This window comes from Staurois parvus, unplaced genomic scaffold (assembly GCF_062004578.1).
Source record: "Staurois parvus isolate SC_StPar_1 unplaced genomic scaffold, SC_StPar_1.0 ptg000414l, whole genome shotgun sequence".
In the NCBI taxonomy this organism is placed as follows: domain Eukaryota; kingdom Metazoa; phylum Chordata; class Amphibia; order Anura; family Ranidae; genus Staurois; species Staurois parvus.
Window position 1 is genome coordinate 5,287,752 of NW_028318210.1, and position 16,540 is coordinate 5,304,291.

At 42.1% G+C, this 16,540-nt stretch overlaps 2 protein-coding genes across 3 annotated transcripts in view; one reads left to right on the forward strand and one right to left on the reverse strand.

The window, feature by feature from the left end:
• Positions 1-7,225, forward strand: part of STARD9 (StAR related lipid transfer domain containing 9) — a 252,204-nt gene extending 244,979 nt beyond the window's left edge. For both annotated transcript variants that reach the window (XM_089686878.1, XM_089686879.1), the window contains one exon: positions 3,943-7,225. In XM_089686878.1, the coding sequence (XP_089543004.1) occupies positions 3,943-4,044 (102 nt within the window). In that variant the 3' untranslated portion in view covers positions 4,045-7,225. The remainder of the gene's footprint in view (positions 1-3,942) is intronic.
• Positions 7,069-16,540, reverse strand: part of CDAN1 (codanin 1) — an 85,474-nt gene continuing 76,002 nt past the window's right edge. The window contains exons 22-28 of the mRNA XM_089686881.1: positions 16,138-16,216; positions 15,584-15,741; positions 15,361-15,468; positions 15,217-15,280; positions 14,923-15,128; positions 12,544-12,654; positions 7,069-12,407 (exon numbers count right to left, since the gene is read on the reverse strand). Of these exons, the coding sequence (XP_089543007.1) occupies positions 12,291-12,407; positions 12,544-12,654; positions 14,923-15,128; positions 15,217-15,280; positions 15,361-15,468; positions 15,584-15,741; positions 16,138-16,216 (843 nt within the window). The 3' untranslated portion in view covers positions 7,069-12,290. The remainder of the gene's footprint in view (positions 12,408-12,543; positions 12,655-14,922; positions 15,129-15,216; positions 15,281-15,360; positions 15,469-15,583; positions 15,742-16,137; positions 16,217-16,540) is intronic.

The following is a 16,540-nucleotide window of genomic DNA, read 5'->3' on the forward strand; positions in this document are numbered from 1 at the left end:
GGGCCTGTGACTGACCTGGCAGACAGGAAACTGGAGGAACCGGTGTCCTGGATGCTAGCAGGTAACAAGGACTGTCCATCTTGGATGAAGGTACCTGTGGACACCACTGGGAGGCAAGGCCCAGAATTCGCCTGTCCGGTTCCGGTGCACACGGACGCTACTACCTTCAGGCCAGATGTAGTCCTAAGCCTGAGGAAGAAGGTAGGAGAGGGAAATCTTCTTCTCTACCTTGATAAGAAGCTACATATTAATATGTTAGCAAAGGACACCCCTGAGCCAAGTGTTTTGTGGACAGGTGGGCACCCTGGCAGTTGCCACGGGATTCGGATGTCCACAGCCGACTGGTACCCACCCGTGACCACTCACTTGGTCGGCCCAGCAGTGCTGCTGGGGAGAACGGCTTCCGGTTCAGACGGACTTCGGTTCTCCCGCCGTACAGCAGTACCACGACGTCCCAAGAGGAACCTCTGGACAGATGTCGGTTGCGTCAGGAGAGAACTTGTAGCTCACTCCTTGGCAACCACTTAAGGGGGAGGTGTGGCAAACTTGCTCATCAGAATTGGAGCGGAGTTCCCCCTCAACCCTCGTTTTCGTGTTCTATCTGTTTATCTGAGGCATTTCTCAAATCACTCCTCACATCCCCCCTGCATTCCTGTGAGGCAAAGGTTATCTCCTGGCAGATGGTGTGGGGGACAACCAGGAAGACATGAGAAGTGGAGCCATCCAGTCTGAATGAGGTGTCATTTTTATCACCCAAAACTATGTAAGCCCACTCATTATCAAACCAACCAGAATAAGTGCACAGTCCTCAGGTCAACTGTATGGTTCATATCACGGGATCTGAGCTAGTAATTTAGTGTAGAGTTCCCCAATGACCACTCCCAAAATGGGTAGTCAGAGCCCCCCTTCCCCTGAGAGGGACCCTTGAAGACTTTTAAGCGAGTTAGAGAAACTCTGACACACACACACACAGGAATCTCCCAGCAACATCGTAACAAGGGGAGATCAAAGAAGCTTTCTGCTCACAACTTGAATTTGCTAAAACCAGGCAAGGCAAGTAACTTATCCTGTATTTTCCCGCTATTCTATGTTTGCTGTGTCTTTGTATACATATATATATTTTTGTGATATCTCTTTGTACATATTTATTTTGCATCCAACGCTTTTAGTAATAAATCTTTCTTTCTGAAAGTGTTAAACTGTTTCTAAGCGCTTACTTGCAATTCACGAATCCCTGCCTTTGAAGAGACGCTACTGTTTGTATATCTCTGTATAGCAGGTCCGCGGGCCGTGCTATATAGACCAATATTTCAATCATTATAGTGTATATTTAGTAACGGGAGTTTCCCAGTCTCCGACAAAAGTGGTGGTGGCAGTATAGGGTTAGTTGCGTAACTAACCTGACCCAGTAACAAGCGCATCCAGGCTGCAGGCACCGATTGTAGTCCATTAGCTGGGCAATCGCTGTGTAGGGTGCAGCTGGGTGGGGCCTTGTTACGCGCGTCACACCGCGGTTTTGGATCGGCCGGCCCTTCGGTCACGAGTTTGGTGAGAAGGTCTGGGGTCTGACGCCGTGGGCGTGACGTATTACTGTTAGTCGCGGCTGTGCGATTGTCGCCTGTTGGTGGCGGTGACCGCGGGTCGTGACAGCATCAACAAGCATGCCACGTTCAAAGTTACTTAAACCCCCTTTCTGATTCTCAGTTTGAACTTCAGCAAGTTGTCTTCACTACGTCTAGATGCCAAAATGCATTGCGTTACTGCCATGTGATTGGCCGATCAGCAATTTGTGTTACCAAGCAACTGAACAGGTGTACCTAATAAAGTGGCCAGTGAGTGTATTTAATAGTGTAGCTTGCAGTAAGAGTCATGGCACTTGCCCCTTTGTTACAGACTTGTAGCAACTACACAACTTGCTGCTTAACTAATTGCCAACCGCAGATAGCCGAATGACGGCTGCACTGCGGCTGGCCAGTTCTGGGTGGACGTCATATGACGTCCTCCCAGAACGCGCTCTCCTGCGCGCCCCCGCGATCTCCGTGATCGCTGTGTCCTACGGACACAGCTGATCACGTGACGTGGTAAAAGGCCAATCACAGCGGCCTTTTACCACGTGATCAGCCGTGTCCAATGACACGCTAATCGCCGGGAAATGCAAATGCCGGTTCTCGGCTGCACTTTCCTCACGCTGTCAGATCGTGAGGAAAGTACTGCCGAAAACCGGCAGTTGTCAGAGTGGGGATCGGCACCGATCATCAGGGTCACTGATCATCACTGCCCTGATGATCGGTGCCCAGCAGCGCCGCACACAAGTTCCACCCACCTGTGCCCAGCAGTGCGCCCACCTGTGCCCAGCAATGCACCCAACCCTGCCCAGTAGTGCGCCCACCTGTGCCACCCAACAGTGTCACAACCTGTGCCCAGAAGTGCCACCTACCTGTGCCCAGTAGTGCCACCCACCTGTGCCCACCAGTGCCACCCACCTGTGCAGCCCAGCAGTGCTCCCAGTCAGTGCCCAGCGGTTGTGCCAGTCAGTGCCACCTATCAGTGCTGTCTATCAGTACCCATGATCAGTGTCGCCTATCAGTGCCGCATATTAGTGCTGCATATCAGTGCCCATCCGTGCAGGAGAAAACTTACCTGTTTGAAAAATGTTATAATTTTTCAAATTTTTTTGCACTTTTTTTGCTTATAGCACAAAAAGTAAAGTGCCCAGCAGCGATTAAATACCACCAAAATAAAGCTCTATTTGTGAGAAAAAAAATGATAAAAATTTCATATGGGTACAATCTTGCATGACCGTGCAATTGTCAATCAAAGTGCGACAGCACTGAAAGCTGAAAATTGGCCTGGTAAATAAGGGGGTATAAGTGCCTGGTAGGCAAGTGGTTAACAAAAAAAAAACCCATCAAACATTGTAGCTTTGCTACTGATTGATTTTTTTTTTTTTTTTATGTTCCTATCAGCACAAATGATTCTATAGCTTCTATAAATTTTTTTCAATAGCCCAGGAAAAGCCAATACTCCTGGTAGAATGAGTCATTACATGGAATGGCAGGTCCTTTCCTTTAAGCCAATAAGCCTGAGAAAGAAGTTGATAGATCCACCTAGAAATGGTAGAACTTAGGTGCAGTTTGATCTTTCTTCGGTCCCTCAGGAAGGACAAAAGTCAGAATGTTGAATTGAAGCTCTTGCCTTCAGACAAACTTTTACTGGACAACCCACATCCAAGGTCTAAAAGGCCCTATCTTTCTTTGTCTTAAGATTAGGACACAAGGAGGACAATACAATATCCTGGTTGAGATGAAACAAAGCAACCACCTTAGGTTAAAAAAAAAAAAGACAACTAAGGTTGTAGAAACCACCTTATCTCAACAACTCATTTGTTCTTCACCACAAACTGAAGGAATCAACAGTGCAACGGGTAGCATGGATTTTGAAGATATATATCTTTTATATCTACTGATGCCAGAAAGGAAGGTGACCACTGACTGGACCAATTCCATTCAGAATTTTTGCACACAAAAGAGAGCCTTCAGACCCAGAACTGGGCAAATGCTGCTGTTTTGGTTTAGGCATCATGAAAAGAAACCATGAAGGCTTTTATCCAGGGAGGAATTGTTCCAGTTCAGATCTAGTCAATGGACTCAATGATACAGAGTATTTATATTTAACAGAGAAAAAGAATGCTTCTAAAGGTAGGAGTAGTAGGCTTCTGCACCACAGACTTTGCCCTTTTTTATGGCCAGTAAGAGGATACTATTAACTACAGTTACATTTTTGATGTAATCATGCAGAGCACAACAAAACAAAATCATTCTAACTGAATAGGCAGGTGTTCAGACAGCTTCATGGCAGCAAAAGGATTTAACAAAAACCAAATAATGTAACATTGATGGATGGGGCCAACAGAATATTTCCCTTTTTTTTTTTTCTTCCTAGGCTGATCTTGGAGCTCCAGCTATTCCATCTAGGCTGCTTGGTGTGGTCAGCAAGAGGCAGCCTTTCGTGCTTTCAAGACTGGCCAATTTCCTCTCTAGGTAACACAAAACTGTATGAGCATCAGCACAAAGGACTGCAATAGTCCCAGAAGCCCAGTTACAGAACTGTGAAGGGATTCCCATGATAAGTACAATATGCTTGTAGCACACCTTATAAGATTTGGCAGCTCTCATGCTTGCAAGATAATCAGTTGATTTTTTTTTTTCCTGTGGATGCTTCAGAAATGTTTAAAAAACTATTTTGCACACAGCATTATGAAGCGTGCATGAATTAGGACAGAGACGTCTTGTCTGCACACAAGGACGATATTGTAGAGAAGAGACAGTTAAGGTTGCTTAGGAGTTCACAACTGAGAGAAGTAGGTCCGATTATTCAGAGTGTGAGGGAACAGTCTCAGGTAGTCTGTAGTGCCAATATCACTCTGATTCTTCTTTTAATTCTTTCACATTGCTATGGGAAAACAGATAAACCAACCTGTTCTTACTTATGTATAAGCTAAGGTTGACGTAGTCCTCTAATGAAATCCTTTTAAAGGCATGGATTTAGTTTTGCAGTGCTGGCAGAATAGAAGCTGCAGTCATTCGGACAATGCTGTATGAAGATTTCTGTAAATGTTGTCGAACTGTGAGGACATTTCAGCACATGTTGATATAAGCAAACAATTTATATTACTTTCCACAAAAGCTCGATTGCCTCTCTGAAAGATTGACAGCTGAAAAGTGGTTACATCCAATCAGATGCAGCCCCTTTCCAGGTTATTCTGACAAGGGATGTCAGCTGACAGAGCTACCCACTGATCAAATTTCAGCTGATCTCTTAGGAACCAGCCGCCTACAATGTATGCCCAGCTTAAGACCCTTGATTACTAGGTGAAAGGATACAAATGCATAATAAATATGCAAAGTGCAGTAACCAATAGCAACCAGAACAACTCCTAACTGACTGCAGTATACTAATATCAGATCTGTTACTGCATGTAAGCATTGCTCTTCTCAATGCCTGAATTATATTAAATCTGAAGGTGTAAAAAGAGCTAGCAGACATTACCCTTTCTTGCCCAGCTCTGACATCCCTTTAGTAGGGACTTTACAGCTGGGGGTGGGAAGGATGGCCTAATAATGTGCCAATGTGATTAGCTGTCACATGATCAGGAGCTGGTGCCGCCAGCTTCTGATCTTTTACTAGAGACCGCAGGTGCTTTTATAGCCCAGTCACCTTCAGCACAAAAACCTTGACTTCCCATAAACGCTAGCATGCAAGTTGGAGGTGAAGCCCACCTTATTTGCCACTGCATGTGTTACATGGACAGTGAGAGGTTAAATTAGCTCTGATTTAGCATAACAACCCATTTTATAGAACACGGAGGAAGCTATTCCAGGTTCAGCAAACGTTGCTGTTTAGTGTGAGGCAGGAAAGCCAGATGTAGCAGAGCTGGATGGTATCTTTACCCAACACTATAAACAGCATAGCCAAATGATCTCGGTCAGATTGTGGGGAAAGTCTTCCATACGTTAGATCTTTTTCCATTATGTTCAAGTAAGCGGACACTCCATATGCTTTGTATATTTATTTTGGGGGCCAGCGTTTACTGCACTTTCTATGCATACAGAAAAATATGCATTTTTAAAATACTGTACAAGGCACACTATGCTATACAAAGTTTTAGCTGCAACTGGTCAGGTGCTCCTTAAATGAAGGAGCTTGGTACCTTGTTGGCAATCAATGCTCAATGTGTATGGAATGCTGACTGTAAAATTAGTTTTTGTACATATGAAGACATTTTCTGACAAGGGATGAGGTTTTTAATTTTTCTTCAAATCGCAGTATTCTATGCAAATGATTTTCTTACCAACAGTAGACTGCATACAGATAGCTTTTGAAAATGTGACTAGTTTGGTGTTCTGTATTACCAGACCCAAATCCCGTGTGGTCAGCTGAGTCATAGGCTATGTTCCCTGGATGTAATGTGTGGATGGTAAAAATAGTGCCATTATCCACAGAAACCAAGCAGATGTCATTTATCAAATCTAAGCGGAGGAGACAAAACAAGAATGTTCTCTACTGCAACTTCTATGCCTCCTTCATGTGGTTTTCAAAAATCAACCCCATTGTTTATAAAAGTATAAATTAACTTTTGCTAGACGTTTCTGACCTGCTTACCTCTTGCGGTTCAGCAACTCACATTGAAGCCAGAGGAAGTGGCATTTCTAGAAAAGAGATCATCAATAGCTGCCCCTATATTTGCTCTAAAGATTTACTTCTTTGTCCAACAATTGCTAATTGGTCTTCTGAAAAGTTAAGGAGACACCCCAATTGCAGAGAAAATGAATATGGTACATTATTGTTGCCATTATGATTTCAAACTTTTTGGCTTCTAAACACTAAATTTGAAGAGTATCACAATCAGCAGGCCTATACTAAGCATCTGCAAAGCCTAACCCAGCAATCTCCCAGGACTTCCCCAAACATCCACTAAAGAGTTAAATGCTTGTCAAAGGAGTTTTATGTGCAGTTGGCACTTAATTTTTCTTCCCACCCTCAGAATTGCAGCCACCTTCCAAAATATTTACTTCCAGCTCTGCTCCTAAGTTTTTATTTGTGCAGTCCTACCCACCACCGCTGCACAGCATTTAAAATACTCCCCCCACTGATCTGACCATTTGTGTTCTTCACTGTACAACCCCTGGAGTTTGTGCCTAGCCCCACCTACTTACTGGACTATCAATGTGATGGGCAAACTCACCAACCAATCAGGAGGCAGGACCATGTTCCAACTTCCTAGTTGGAATACCATGGCTTTACAGGCTCCCTGGGTGTTCTGATTTGCATAAATCTTTGCCACATGCAAGCAGTAGGTTTGGTTTAGAGACCATAGCCACATCACATGAAAATATTGACAGTGAGATTTAGAAACCCAGCAAATTATATCAGTCTAGTAGCATCCACAACTCCTACTTAGCTAGGAATATTGCGTAATGTGAACGTTGCTCTCAGCACTGTACAACACAAATGTGTTATTAAAAAAAGACAAACTTCACCATGTGCAAAGAATTTTGAAGGATACAGTTTTCTGTACAGTGAAAAGTTTATTTTTATATAAAATGTATACAGTTTTTTTATGTTTACAATATAATTTATTTATATATGTATATGCTTGCTTTGGATTTAAGTTTGTAATCTATCCCCTGTATCAAAAAACAAAAAAAGTAAAGATTTGAATTGATTTCTGTGTGTGTGTGTGTATTTTGCTACTGCAATACAGTTCCTGTAAGCAAATATTTTAAAATATAAATCACTTACATATACATGTGTACAAAAACACACACAATCATAAGTTTGGGTTCTGAAGAGTTAAAAAAAAAAAATAAAAGCATTTGGTTTTATCCTTTGGACATGGAGGTGTGAACACTGAAATTGGGTGGGTAGGGGGAATGTGCAAAATCACTGATTCATGGGACAACCTGAGACTGCAAGCAAGGATGGACATAATAAATCACTTTATTTGTAGATATATAAGGCCTCCTTCACACAGGCATTTACCTGCTTACACCAGACTCCAGCGGCAAGAATCAGCAGATTCTTATTGCTGGAACAACATTTGCATATGAATAACAGCAGCCTCTCAGCCTGTACAAAGTAATGACAGGCTGACAGCATCCTTCGCTGTTTGCACATAGCTGCATACCCGGCTTGGACACCCGCCCCTAACCGCAGGTAACCTGTTTGCTGTGCAGCTGCATGCAAACTGATGGCTGCTGCCAGCCTCTCCTTGCTTAGCACAGGCGCAGCAGCCTCTGCTATTTACATGCATCTATCATGCCAGCTGCAAAATGTGCTGATTCTTGATGATGGAATCCAGTGTATGTAGATAAATGCATGTGTGAAGGAATACTACACAGTTCCTCCCAGTTGAAAAGCATGCAAATGTAATCTGATCTTTAAGCCTTAAAGGAGAATAGGCTCAATCACCAGAAGTTGAAGCTTTCATTTCAAGAGCCTTGTATAGAATAAACCTGGTGCAACAGGAAACCTTTCAATGAGGGCACTTGTTTCAGTGACATCGGCTAGATAATTCCTCTTGCATCTTCAGGACAGAAGTGAAAAGAAATCTCCCCAACAGGATAGAGAGGGCAAAAAAATAAATCGGCAGAGGTTTAAACCCTTCCCTATTCAGAAAAGAAACGTTTTCTCTGTACAAACACTTTTAAATAACATGGGGTGGTCCTGCCACAAAGGTAACCTTGTTCAGGCGTTTCTTGCTATGGGGGTGACCATTATCTTCCAAAAAATGCTCCTTCATTGTTACCCTGTCACATTCTCCTACACCTAATGGAGACTACAAGTGGCCATGCCACACATAGCGTACTGGTATGGTCTTGTTGTCACTCAGTTGGTAGGACCGGAATCATGATATGCAGTTGACACTGGAGCAAATGCATGCAGGCACGAAGTAGCTGAGGAGAGCTGGAGGAGATTAACAGCATTAAGATATGACAAAAGTATTTTAACAAAAAAAATGCTATTGTTTGATACAATTTTGTGTTGTCCAGTTAGTACATCAGAACTCATCTAATTCCTATCATTACAAATTTTAAATCCCTATGGAACGCCCCTGGGGACCTAGTGGATGGAGCACTTGGTCCTATCCTGACCGATGGCTGCATAGTCTACTAAAGGACATAATGTTCTATGTTTATGCTGGCTGCAGCCCACCCTAGGCAGAAGTCTAATTTATGGGCTTCCTATGGGGAACTATAGCATAGCCATTGCCACAGCCACTCATGGCAGGACAGTAATCGATCTTTTACAGTCAGCATTGCTAGCATCTTGTATTGTGAATAGTGCAAGTCATTAATATCAATGGCATAACAAAACACACACAGCTAGTACTCTGCTTGTTAAAAACCAATCACTACATGGTCAAGCCTGAGTGGGAGAGTGGGCAGACAACTGCATCCATGGGCTGACTCCTTGGCCAGTGCTGGCGGGTCAGAGAACTAGATGGCTTCTTGTGGTGTTGTCATTCTGTCATAATGAGTGGAGTCATTCACAACACCACAAGCTGCCAACTGTTACTCAGACTGTAAAAGATTTATCACTGCCCAGCCAGCACTGCACGAGGAGTCCCCAGCATCAGCTCATGGATGTGGCCACTACCTCTAGACTGAACCCTATAAAAGAAATCAGGCACACTACCTGCCTGGTGTCTGAACCCCTCTTCACAGCCAGCACATAGGAGAGTGCAAACCTAGCCCAGTATACCGAGTCCAGCTCTGATCCAATGTCACCAGGCTCTTCTCTGTGTCCCTGTCACTCAGTTCTACTTAAAAATTTGTCTCCTTACTAGCAGCATCATCAGGAAGAAGAAGGGGGAAGGCTGTCAACCATGCTGCTCAGCAACCAAGACACAGATGAGAAAAGGGCCAATTGCTCCATACACTAGGTCCCCTGTGGGATTTTAGAAGGGTTTAAAATTTGAATTGATAGTTGAAAACTATCAGCAAACATCTATGGACAAGAGCAGCAACTTGTCTTTCTCCACCTTTTAATGCTGAAGTTTAGCTTTCAAAAAAAAAAAAAAATCCTCTACAGCATTAGGTATATTATTTACCTCTAATTAGGTATGTCCCACAATGTGCAGGCTGTAAGGTTTGGTAGAAAGCTTTGCGGCAGGCTGCCCTGTCCTCTTCTTGCATAACTTCTGGTGCTGGGGGGGTTAGGTTTGGTTGTCCAGGCTCAGCTGCACTAAAGATGATCCAACAGAGCCATGCCCCCTCCAGCCCTATCTTTCACAGATTACACTGCCTGTAACACAATCTGTGAATAGGGGAATCTCTGATCAGTCACAGGATTCTTTCCCCAGCCACAGATCATGTTACAGGCAGCATATTCAGGGAAAGAACTTTTCTTAATGCGGAGAGAGTAGAAGAGGGGGGGGGGGGGGGGGGTCCCAGGCTAATCATCTTTAGTGAAGCTAAACCTAGAGACACAAATCTGTTAGTTTCCACAGTGCCGGAGGTTCAGCAGCATGAAGAAGACAGGGCAGCTTTTGCAGTGAAGAGTTCTACAGAATCTAGCAGCCTTGCAGGACAAACTTTATTACAGGTGATAAAACTAAAGCTGAAGCCTAACTATTAGCTATTTAGCGCCTCATGCATCTCTTTAAAACTGATTTTATTGTATTAAAAACGGCATTATGCAATAAACATAAAATGCAATCTTGTCTTACATGATTTAATGAAAAAATGATAAATATATATTTTCGAAACATAATAGGGCTACATGAAATTCATAACAGTGACCACAATATTATTTTATTACTTGTTTCTCACCTTTTATAAGGCCATGTATCCATACACAAATTAGCAGTTATTCACAAACACATTTGTCATTGAGTAAGGAGCATGTAAATTCATTAACACTGTAAAAGGCGCAAGTATTTAAAACCTGTAGTGAAAAATGCCTAGACTGCCACTTTTGGGAATGCTAGTTGCAGGAGTGTGGTGTTAACTGACTCAATACAAATATGCCAGTCAGGACATCTGCAGCGGCAATGCATTCTTCTGACTCATACTGGGGTCAGACTGACAAACAATTAGTAATTTTAGGCGGTCACTAATGGCAGCTTCTGTATTTTTCTCAATACAGGTTTGCTTTAAGCTCCAGACATCAATGGCTACCTAGGATCCTGTGATATTGCTGCCCTGATCAGCATTAAGTTGAAATATTCCACAAACTACAACAATGCAAGTAAAATGTAGTTTGCTCCTTTATATGAGACCTTATTGAGCAAGGAGCTCTAGAATGACCTCCAATTCTAACTAACCAGCTTCAAAAAATATTTCTAGTAAATACTGCTCAGAGTGGAACAATATTGTAAGAAAAAAGAAAAAAAAAACAAATACATAAAACTATTTTTTTCTGTGCTAGCATGACATGATCGTTATCCTTGTGTGATGTTGCTCAATTCACTAAGCTATAAAATGATTATTTGTCCTAAAACGTATTTTAAGTATTGACAGCTGTAAATGAGTATCACGTGATTGGAAGTCATAACAGATATGGCAAATAACATGCATTGTAGCTTTGTGAATTGAGCCCAATGTCTTTCTTGTATAAAAGTAGCCTACAATTAGGCCTTATGCATATGGGCTAAAGCTTGTACAACAAGCAGTGTATACAGCAAGCTTTGGCAAAGCTTCCAGCCAGCTTTGTTGAAGCCTTTAAAACAAATTCAGCTTAGCTTGAGTACATGAAAGATATATGCTAATGGGAGTGCTTCAGAACTACTTGGAGCTTGCTGAAAGCCTGCTAGCTGCTTGTTTAGCGTGACAAGCAGCATTTCCATGAGGATCTGTTTGTCACCATCAAACTGCAACTAAACTTTGTTTTAAATGCTTGAACAAAGCTGCCAGAAACTCACGGACAGCTTTACAAGTACTTTGTAAATGCTTCGTGTGCAACCTTCTATTTCACATAATGAAGTCCATATGTACAGGGCCTAAATGTACCATTAAAAAAGTACCCACCTCAAGGTAGAAGACCTCAAGTGATTACCTTTTTAAACTGTGGTTTTATATAAAAAATATTTAAAATGCAAGTGCTATTTTCTGTGATAGTCTTAAAAGGTCAGTACACCTAAAAGGGCCATTTCATTGTTAAGTGATCCAAATCTCCAGCACCCACCTAACAGTTTGTTGAATCTCTCAGGTGGAAAACTCTTGTGTGCTTGTGTTCTTGGGACTGAACACCTGCTGTAGCCACCAAAAGGAGTTCCCACTCTTCCTGATGACTCCCTTTTATTGGATATTATAGGAAGGCATCAGGGGTATAGTAACATCCAAATGTGGATGAGAACAGAGCTCTTATCAGGGATTTCTCACTGCTGGAGTCCCCAAGAGACATAAGATACCAGCAGAACACTCTGCCCACCAGATAATATATATATTTATTTTTTTTAAATAGAAATATGCTTGGTGGACTGACCCTTAATAAACCCAAATATTTAACAAGGTTTCTCAACAGACTGTAAAATTAGCAATATAAAAATACCCATAGGGTTCCATATTACCAGCTGAAATAAGAAAATATTACAAACCATATAAATATAAAGTTCTTTGAAAAAATGTATTGTGCTCTTGGCTCCGGCTGCCCAGTGAATTGGCCATATGCCGTGTAAGTTCATACGGATATACCTTCTATTGGGTCAGCAGCTGTTTGATGGCAAGTGGAACATATGGCACAGGTAGCAGCATCAGTCGTAGGAAGAGACAAATGGTGTTCAGACACTAACTAGGGGCAATTATTTCAGCCCCTGTCTGTGGTACAAGTATACCTGTTGAGTCTTTTGGCTTTCTGTAGTTTTCTGAGCCAAGTGCTAACTGGTCCAGCTCAGACAACAGATCCTGTTGTGAAAGAAATTCAGTTTTAGTAGAAAAGTATTTTTACACCCTCACATATAAGAACACATTTGTAGATCTTTGAGCATTGAAGGATGGAAAGATATTTAAGCATTAACCCCCAATAATAAGGAATGCTTACCAAAGGCCACTTGTACTTCTGGAGGCTGCATACATGTTTTTCGAGATCATCGTGCTGTATAAGGCCAAACTCAAGCAATTGTTGCACTAAGGCGGCAAACAATTCCCACTGCTGTACATAAAACAGATTTGATGACAATAAATAAACTGTGCCAACAGAAGGAATCAGCTCCATTTAACTCTGCTGTATGTGTTAAAATTCAAACCCTTCTGGGAGTGCTGGATGCTTACTTCTGACTCCCCCTCTCTGGGTGTCATTGAAGCCGGGAAAGGACTGGCACTGGATTACAGAGCTGTGTTTGCTGGGGATATGCTTGGTGAAAGGGCAAAAGCTGCATTTTCAAAGGTCAAGTTCATCCTTTTTTTCCTCTCTAAATTCCAGTTCCCCTATGTATCAATATACCATTAACCCCTTGTCGCCGGCACCTCTTAGGACTTAAAAGAATTTGTGACGCCGGGAGGCAGGGTGGAGTTTTAGGTCATGTGACCGCTGTGATTGGCTGTCACAGCGGTCACATAAGGAGCAACCAAACTGATAAGAAGCATGGAAGAGCTCAGCTATGAGGAAAGATTACAGGAACTGAATTTATTCTCTCCTGAGAAGAGGAGATTAAGGGGAGATATGATCAACATGTATAAATACATCAGTGGTTCACATAGTGAACTCGGTGTAGAGTTATTCACCCTGAGGTCATCACACACTCTACGTCTGGAGGAAATCTCCAAATATGTAAAGGTTTCTTCACAGTAAGAGCTGTGAAAATGTGGAATAGACCCCCTCACGAGTTGGTTCTGGCCAGCTCAGTGGATTGCTTTAAAAAAGGCCTGGATTCTTTCTTAGATACACAGAATATAACTGGATACTAACATTTATAGGTAAAGTTGATCCAGGGAATATCCGATTGCCTCTTGGGGGATCAGGAAGGAATTTTTTCCCAGCAGGAGCAAATTGGATCATGCTTTGCTGGGTTTTTTTTTTGCCTTCCTCTGGATCAACTGTGGGTGTAGGATTATAACTTTCTTTTTTTTTTTGTGGATGAACTTTTGCCTTTTTTCAGCTAGACTATGTAACTATGATCGAAAAGCTCCTGACTGCAAGTAGTGATTTGTCAAGGAGGTGCTGGGAGCGCGTAGGGCGTGTGCTCTTGGCACGTTTTGTTTACATTTGATATGCAGTCCCTTGGCGCCAACGTCCAGCTGCCGAAAGGCCGCATATTTGTGTACGCTCGGCCCCAAGTACTTAATGTACCTCTGTTGCAGAAAAAGCCACCTTCCAAGTTTTTTTCAGACAAGGCCTTACCTCAACCCATGGTGTGTTGCATACAAAAGTTCATGACTTCCTGGTATGTAGATTTAGGACATAAAAACTAGTAAGACACAGGAAGGCGTTCTCCAGCTGACATCATTAGCGCACACACCCTGTACCCATCAACTATGTTTGCACGGCATCCTTGGCCTCCCACCGGGTGTGCATTTGCCTGGCTCATCAATGTCGGCTGCCGTGGCAATGCTTGCACGGCATCCCTCCAGATGGGCCCAGGCCACATGCTAGCCTCTCTGGGGATGCGGGTTGGACACCTCAGATGTAGTGCAAGGGCCTGCCTGATTGGATACATAGTGAATGGATAGGCGGATCCTCCTATTCCATAATTTTGGTAAGTCTAAAGGAAAATGTTACAGAAGTTTCCTGAACTTAGCCTTTAACTCTTATAGGGCAATACATATTAAATGCAATTCCAGCTTTTAAAAAAAAATTTAAACGACTGAAGTAGGAGAACTGAGATTATTTTTGTTACCAAAAGAGGTGTTAAGCTGGTGATACATATAAAGATTTCAGGCTGAACAAAAGTAGTAGAACAAATTCCTCCATCCACACTGAACAGCATGGATGGACAAGTCCCCCAGACAGGTTATTGTACTGAGACAGCCAACTCCACAGATTGGATGTAGACAATGTCCCACTGACAAAAGTTGACTGAATGGTCAACTTTTGTCAAACAAACAGTGTATGGCCCTGTCAACACTTTGAGTTTCTACCCAGCCAGCAGGAATCAAATTTAGAGCAGTGCATGACCAGAATTAGTTTCTACAGGTCAGCCATCTATGCAAAATACTGGGTAGATAACCACACGCGCATGTCAACCAAATGTCAATAGGTCCTGTGTGGGGCACTGGATACTTCCTGAATACACAGTATAATGTAATAACATAAATAAAAGCTTGTATAATCCTGATTTCTGCAAAGGCAAAAGACTTACATTTTAATGTACTGAAAAAGAATGACAATATAACTGTCTTTCTAGCCTTTACAGTTATCATAAACAGTCTTCAATTCTATCAGTAAATAAGTTCATAAGTATAAAACATTGGCTGATCTTACCTCCTGTTTATGGACATCCATAAAATACTTCATATTTTTGTGGCTAAATATCAACTGTATGGGTACAGGGACTGAAAAATCCTTCTTCCAGATTGTGAGCACTGACAACAGGAGCTGACCGGTTGCCTCCCTCTTCTTACGATGAATTTCAAGAAAGTTGCGTAGCTCAGAGGAAGCGAAATCCACCAATGGAACTTGATCAGACACTGCAAGTTTGGGACAAAAAAGTGGCTAAATGGAACAAAGTGCACAAAAGTATGTAGCTGGAAAAGCCAAGTATAGATTCAGCCTTACCTAGAAGGGAAACCAGCTCCACAGTACACCTTGCAAGGTGGTGTTCTGCTGGAAGGGTTATATACTATCAAAGAAAAAACAAATATGTTTTAAATGGATGTACTTTACTTACTGTGAACAAGAGCCTCACAATTCCGTGGTTACCTTCTTGCAATTCAGAGTCTGAGAAAGACGCTCAAAAAAACTCTTCAGTTTTGCTAATTCCAATCCTTCATCACCATCCCGTGGCCCAATTGAAATACAGAGAAACTCCTAGCAAGGAAATATTAAACAATGTTCAGCACTTGACTCGGTTGTGTAAAGCTTCTGTAGAGCAATAGAGGTAAGAAACAATAATGGTAACACTTCATACATATCACTGTAATACCTTGATTTCACTAAGGAGTCTGGAGGGGAGAGTGACTTTGTGCTCACAATCATCACAACATTCCTTCTTTACATCTGCACTGTCCACAAAGGATGATGTCATATTATGTGACTTCACCATACGAATAAAAGTGGCCTTCACCTCTCTTTTGATAAGCGCTGTAATATTAAATATTAAAATATTATTTACTATTCATTTTTACTATTAATAGCTATATTCCAATACATTGACACCAGAAATGTCCCCCCAACTTCTCCATCCCCATTGGCTGTTCAAAACATTAGTCAGATGCCTTTGCCAAGCAGCTTCATCTCAGTATCAAACTGACAGCCATCACCCATTCTAAGTAACCTGTGCTGTTCCCTCTGATGTGATTCTAAGAACAACACAGCGAGTATAGTTTAGAGAACAATTAAGTGAAAAGTATACAGGTGAGAATGAGTGAATTAAATAAAAAAAAAAACAAAACAACAACTTGGAAAAATACATTGGCAACTTATCAGTGCAGACAGATGAACCTGAGTTATAATAAATTTATGGGTTTATCAAACTACCTGAAATGTTGGTGCTTAACCAAGTGCAAGCCTTTTCTATTGCCAGGGATACTGCAATGTCTTCTGCACTCTTCAGGACCTGTGAGAAGATGAAATCACTTCAAGTTTCTCCATAGTCATTTGCAGCCCACTGTGTTAAAGGCACTCAAAAACATGACAAAGTAGTAGTAATTACCCACTGATGAACCAATGACATACAAAATATACCAAAGCAGGAATTCAGGTAAAGGGTTAGTTCAGCATTACCAAGAAGCTGCCTTATGCAGGTTAAGGGGCAGATGTAAATAAAAACAAACTGTGCAGCTTTGACTACAGATGGATAATGCCTTTCTACAAGCTGTAGGCCATTTACGTACCTCCCTAAGCCTGGCCAAAAAAATCACAAAGATGGCATTATCCTGTC